Source organism: Ceratina calcarata, unplaced genomic scaffold (assembly GCF_001652005.2).
Source record: "Ceratina calcarata isolate Rehan_Ccalc_2016 unplaced genomic scaffold, ASM165200v1 scaffold168, whole genome shotgun sequence".
Taxonomy (NCBI): Eukaryota; Metazoa; Arthropoda; class Insecta; order Hymenoptera; family Apidae; genus Ceratina; species Ceratina calcarata.
The window spans coordinates 120,567-127,612 of record NW_017138136.1 but is presented as its reverse complement, the minus strand read 5'-3'; the positions used below and the strand labels follow the sequence as shown (position 1 = coordinate 127,612).

Here is a 7,046-nt window from a genome sequence, read left to right as displayed (position 1 = left end):
ACATAACATTATAATCAGTGTTACCACACCGATAGATTACCATGGTTTTGCCCCATGATTGTTTTCGATACGTGATATTTCAGTTTCTTTCAGATATTACATTGTTATTTATAAGCACGTTTTTCCGCAAGCTTGCTGCGGAAATGGCAATGCTATTTCGTACGGATTTTACGTCTGCGTGGTACATAGGGACTTTTCAACAAATAAAAAGAAATTAGTGACCTAGTGATATCTTCGAGGGTGATCTCATGTTTCTATTCGTGATATTACAAAATCCGGGATCAGATGGCAGCATTAGTAACAAAGAACAGAACGAGTGGAGCGAGCGGCTCCAGTCGATCGTTGGCCGAGACCACAGGAGGACGGTAGGATCGACGTCCACAGACTACCTCTGTACGTAACCGGGATTGGTCGATGGTTCTCGTGTAAACCCCACCTACCAGGTGGTCGTTCGAAAGTGTAGTTGTGTAGTTCCTTACGGTGAAACGACGGGCGCTGCTCTCTCTTCGTACGTATCCAATCGCGAGAAAATCTGAAATGAGACGTATCGGTGCGCTAATATGTGACGGTTGAGAGAGGACGAGGACCAGGAACGTGCGTGAGGGTGGTTTACGCGCGTGCGGGTGCTTGACCACTTTCGAAGCGTGAACGACGGAAAATCGGCGTTTAAAAAAGAAGTGGCCAAAGGTGAAGAAACAGCGTGAAGAAGAAGAAGGAAAAAAAGAAAAACGCGTCGAAGCAAAGGAGATAAAAACGTGTGTGTGCCAGAGCTACACTCGCGAGAATCCACTATTTCGGGGGAGGTTTAGATTTTTTTCTTTCGCTATCTGTCTTTCGTTCTTTAATTCTGTGTGTGCCTTTCTGCCTTCTTTTCCTCTCTTTCCGTTTCTCTCCGTATTTACTTGATTTGTTCCGAGTGAAAGTATCGGTTGCGGCGAAGTGTTTTCTCGCCGCGTAGTATGCGCCGTATTTGTATCGCGGGGTAACAAGTAAACGTACATATATACATTATATATAAAAAAAAAGTGCTTCGTGTAACCAACAAGGACGTCAGCTGTGTGCGCTTTTACGAGGGGGACGTGTGCGAGAGAGAAACCCGCTGTTGAGAGACAGAGAAATGGCGGCGCTGGTGGCAGGTGTCCAGTATGGTTTGTCGTCACACAGTACTTTTCACGAAAACAAGTCCCTGATCTTCGTGAAACTCACGGACTCGGCGCAACGTGCCATCGAGGACTTCCTCAGGAATCGAGTAAGTAAATTCCATCGTCTCTTTTCTGTATCCTCGAATTTTTCCGCGATCTTTTTCATTTCGTGAACGCACGGACTAGGAATTGGGAGTTCATATGCTGCCGTGTATACGTGCGTATGTGTTCACGTCCGTTTAGGTACACACATCTACATGCGTACTCTTCACGTCGTCACGCAACAGTCATGTGTGCGTACATGTGTCGTAATGTCGTGCCAAGGAAAGACACTCGATCGTCACTTTGCTGGCCATATGTATTTCATACGGGATTTCGTTATCATATGCCGTCAACATTATCCCTGCTTCAATTACGAAAAAATTACCTAAACGTTATTATTCGAATTATCCTGCGAGTCTTACGGCATCAGATGAAAAAGAATAAAAAATATATTAGAATTGAGCGTACGAGACCACACTAGCTCGTTTGCAGCTGCCCCAGGTTTTTCTTTCTTTCTTCTTCATGAACGGTCGAAAGGAAGATAGTACGCAATACGATTTAAAATGATTATCGAATGCCCTCTTCGCCGAAATTAATTCTCTCAGACTATATCATCGTTAGGGTGTATCCGTTTGGTTTGACAACATTACGTAATAAGGGGATTGGCAAGGCGATTCTGTTGCTAGATCCGCTACCAGATCGAGACGAAGTTTATTTTCAAATATGTACTCTTATGTTGGCGTGTGATGGATCTCGTTCAATAGCAGACATTCCTTTTTTGCAATCACGAAACTTTAAAATGGATGAATCATCATCTCTGCCAGTCACTGCAGTTGAGCATTGTGCCACGTGTTTTCTTTAGTCTCTGATCTTTCTTCGAGAATGTATTCGTCGCTTTGCCGTCATTGCAACAATTATTTCGAAATATTTTTCGCGTTTAACTGACGGACAAACAAAAGTCGTGCTTTCGTAGAGGTTATGTTTGTTTCGTCACCTGTGTCCCTGAATTTCATTAAATAACACATTATCTGCATTTCGTAAAATTTGTTTGCAAAAGTGGAAAAAAAAAAGAAATGAATAAGTACGTAGTTAAAGTTGTGAAAAAAATCGTCGTATACCGAACGATTTTTGTACCATCTCTACCAAACTCTTGGACAGGATTAGAAAGTAAAGTTGTCGAAGGGGCGTGTGCCTTTCTTCAAAACAGCATCAGTCAACGCATGCATCTAAGTTCATTTTTATATGCACGTGTTTTATAACGCGTATATGCACATGTAGAAAAAACAGTTATAGTTACATGTATGTAGGTACATGCATTGATGAGTTGCATGATATCATATGGTTATTATAAATCATCGATATGGCATTGCGCAAGAAGAAAATATGTGACCATATCTGAGCGAGTTTTCCGTGTATTTCTGCTCGCTTCTAGTTGTCCAAAATTCGTGTCTACTGACTGTTTTATTTATTCACCAATTAGTGAAAGTTTTAGCTTCATTATCACGTGATCCATACGGATTTCCCTTTTTTTAAATTCGATCGCAAAATTTTCCTATCTATACATACGTTACCGTTAGTATTGGTTATCTACAGTCGATTGTAATAGATATTTCCTTATCGTTGATTTTTAGGAATCATATTTCATTCGCTATCCTTTAAGTAAATTATACTGTATTGTATGTTTGAATTTCACATGAATGTATCTTCTATACATTTTAATTTTTCGTAATCAAAGTTTTGCTCTCTTAATATCTAATTGCTAATAAGCTGCTTGATTCCGTAACTGTTACGCAATAACACTATAATTTCATGATAATTAAATACCGTAGTACATTGGGTTTAAAAGAGATTATACTTAACTTATCTATTAATACCCTACGTTTTATCTCGAAATTATTTATTTGTTAGAATTTATAAAATAAAAAATTTGTGTCATTAGTTTTACTGCTTGTCATTCATGAATGGGTAAGTTACGTAGGGAAATAAGCATTAAAAAACGATTAGTAATGGAGAAAAAAGTAATTGTTACTTTTATAATCGAACCAAGGTTTTGCTATGAAAAACACAAGCGATCCGAAGAGTAATAAAGCGACGTGTGCAAAGAATCCGCGAAATTAGGATTGGAATGCGGCAAAGCGTTTATTCGTTCCACGTCAGGAAGCGGTTGCATTATACTTGACGGATGTCTGAAACTTTTGCGCGCGCCATGTCCTTCCGTGCGTGTAAATATTTGCTTTTGTGATATACAATGTTGTAATTTTACCGTTCCGTTTTATATCAATTGCACTGATTCTGAATAATCGGCTCAAGTCTCACTCGTACCTAGTTAAGTAATCTATATACGATCACAGTAGTTAACCCAAACGATATAAGATCACTTTATGAAAAGATAATATAATCAGAGAACAAGTTTAACATTTGAGTCGATCTAATATTCGATCAACGTTTTTGTTCAAATGCTATATAAAAGAGACTGTAATGCAAATGTATTTTAGTATGACGTGTTGGTGATACATTCTTTAAAACTTCTTTTTTTTTTAAGAAAAGCTCGTAGTACAGGGCGTGTGCCTAGGGTTGCTTAAAAAGCACCGGTAAATTCACTGATCTTCTGAGCGCTTGGACTCTCCCAGGGGCCAATTTCTCTGGGTCGAGAATATAGCATGTAAGTCCTGTAAGAAAAGAGGCATAGGGTCTCTTTGAATAGCACAGCTGTTCCTCAAAACTTGAATAACGATCCGTGGGTAGAACAGGCCGTGCACCGACGACGGCTGAAAGTTTTACAAATCCAGAATGACCGTAGTATTGATCCCGTAAACGGGATTGAAATGGCCCCTGGTCGTGCAAATAGTTAATGGGTTACTGTTCGACCAACTTTTGGGCGATTGTAATAAAACTACATTCCTACCTGTTTGAAATAATTTAAGTTACCAGAAGAGAACATTGGGGAAAACCTAATCCTATTGATGTCAACAGAACGGAACATTTATAGTATTGTCCAAGTCAGGGACGCAAAGAACAATAGGATTTTACAGAATTTGTAATTCTCGGAATTAGAGGAGGTGCGACTCATACAGGATATTTACAATTAATAGCACTTAGGCCATAGACACTAATATTGAAAAGCTTGAAGACATTCACGGATATTAAGAAGATAATAGGTAGTCTTCATTCATATTGTTGTTTAGGGCCATTAATTCTGTTATTCATGAGGTTCAAAATATGTATTAGTGATATAAAAGTACATTCGTTGTTAGTACAGTATTTTCAGAAGTAAAAAGTAAGAGGGCCTGCTCACTCTCTTTAAGTAGAGCATTTAGAAAGCGTCGATTTCGAACATTGCAAGACATTTTGTCGCGGAATACCAGGAAATTGTGGTGGTCCGTATTTCGCAACTCTGAGGAGTACGGATATATATATATATAATCTATATTTGTCTTTTTTTTTACATTTAGTTTTTGAACGTGTCCGCTATTTTGGTCGCTACCTCGATTATTATCATTCCGCATTCGCTGTTGCGTGGCGCTCGTTTTTTGTATTTCGTTCGTATTTCTCGGAATGCTTTGAACCGTTACTCACTTGAAATAGAAATCGGCCTTTCTCGACACTGTTTGAATTAAGTTTCTCCATTACAGAAAACATGATTCTTCTGCGCGTTGGATTTCAAGTAACGCTCATATGGACGTGTGATAGAAACAGTAATTTCAGTGGAAGTCGTTGTCATCGATGAAACTGATAGAATGACAAATTATAATGAAGATTATCGTGATACCTTTGATTGGTCTTGAACTTATATTACGGAAATTATTATGAAAAAATTATTATACTAATGTATCTTCCTTAGGGTGATGATGCTAAGTTTTCGACCTTTTTTTTGCATATCTATTTTAAAGTTTAACAGATTATTATAGAAAAAAAGTTGACCATTTTTTCTGACCATTAGTTTTATGCTCGTCGATCATGCATGTGATTTAAAACGTAACAATTTATTTTATATCAGTCATGGGAAAATACTGGCTATCGCGTATCTTTCTGAAATTATTACTTACGTGTTTCGCATTTGAAGTCGTTTTCGGCTTGTAGTTACATAATATAAATATTGAATACACTTTTTCGTTGTAGCTACATAATAATACTGTATGAAAGTTACGAGAACCGGGCAACATGATTTTTTCCACCAGATATACCGATTTCTTTGCAAAACTGTTTCTAAGCTCGTTTCTATCCGACTTTCCCCTATCGCTGTAGGACATCTCCGTCATCGCGAATACGCTTATCGGAGCCTGGATGAGATAATACGAACCGTGTGTCATGTCGGACGTATGTAAAGTGCGAAGTTTAATGGTAACCTGGAAATATAATGACAAGTCTCATTGCTGTGCTGGCGGCGAAGAATGAAACACACGCGTTTCTTCTCTGCGCGTGGAATCAGCGAATCGGGGGCTGGTAGGTGTCTAGAATTTAGTGGCCGGCACGCGATAATTTACGCGAAGTGAAAGTGAACGGTTGAGATGTATCTCAGGGGGAGTGCACACTTCGAGAAATAATGTCAACGGTCGAGAGAGCCTTGAAAGTGTTTTTGAATCGGGCAAACTTTTTTCGTCGATTTCGCATTTTGGAATGGCCTAGGAATTTAGAAAACCGATTCAATCTGTTCGTTCGGGATAGATAAAAATAGTATGCGAGATGAGATGATAAGGACTGATATCTAAAAAGTAATTCCTCGTTTTAATGTAATCAAACTCAAAAGACGGCATCATTGATTTAGTTAGTTATCAATTTTGGTACAATAAAATTTGGATTCGTATCTTTTAATTTTGTTGCGCCATTTTACATGCAAAGAAGAATAATGTAACGTAACTTCATTAGATCATTCATCACCATATGTGGTATGTTAATTATAAATTATTCTGAATCATTAAATAGATTAGTATAGAATCGCGATCATATTTTTTTCTTTGGTATTGTTTCTTAAACAGGTCAATGCTTCTTATCGGTTCATCGTCATCGATTGAACTCTTTCTGGTCTTACTGTACCGGATCATCGATCGTCTGTAAAAGTCGACTTTGATCATCGGTACGGTCGTTAAGGTTTGTCTGTGTGTTGTATCCGCGATGGAAGCCCCTCGTGCAAATTATTGCTCTCTACGTGAGTGATCGATCGTTGAAAGAGCGAGGCGTTACATATTCGCGAGAACAGCAAGGAAGGAGAGAAGAGATGGAGAGTGAGAGAGAGAGACAAAATTAGAGACGCGGAATTTCGTGGTATAGAATGCAAAATGTGCAACCGAATCGGAATTACCCGAGAAGAATCGCCATCGTTGCGTTATGCCCGTTACGTAATTATAGAAAATTAATGCATATAAAGTGAATGATATTAAGTGACAATCCATGTACTATACATATCGTTTTGTAACTGACAATGAGGTATTAATTAAAACGTCCTTCGTTTTATTCGACAAGATCATTGTTTTGATTTAGTTTTTCGTTCGGTTAAGATCCATTAAACAAAGAAGAAATTTTTTAATTTATAGGTAAATTTACTGGTGAAAACCGTGCGATAACAATGCTTGCTCACGTAAAATAAGGCAGGCGAGGGGGGAGATAAGGAGATACAGGTTTTTAACTTCCTGTAGAAGCGTGGCGTACTGATATGCACTTGTATGAGGAGTTATTCACGTAGATATGGGAGAATGAATAGTAGATGAAAGATAAAAACAAAATGTAGATTTAAATGTTCCTAATGTCTCTTCGTGATAGGATAGTATAATTTATTCAGCCACTTTAACTTTAGTACTTCGAGGGATCCATTTTCAAAACGTCCATAAAATTGTCCGAATATTAGGGCTATTGTATGTATAAATC

At 38.2% G+C, this 7,046-nt stretch overlaps 1 protein-coding gene across 2 annotated transcripts in view; it reads left to right on the top strand.

Annotated features, from left to right (window-relative positions):
* The first annotated feature begins 82 nt into the window (after positions 1-82).
* Su(Tpl) (Suppressor of Triplolethal) overlaps positions 83-7,046 on the top strand; it is a 110,320-nt gene continuing 103,356 nt past the window's right edge. For both annotated transcript variants that reach the window (XM_026810693.1, XM_018037457.2), the window contains exon 1: positions 83-1,249. In XM_026810693.1, the coding sequence (XP_026666494.1) occupies positions 1,118-1,249 (132 nt within the window). In that variant the 5' untranslated portion in view covers positions 83-1,117. The remainder of the gene's footprint in view (positions 1,250-7,046) is intronic.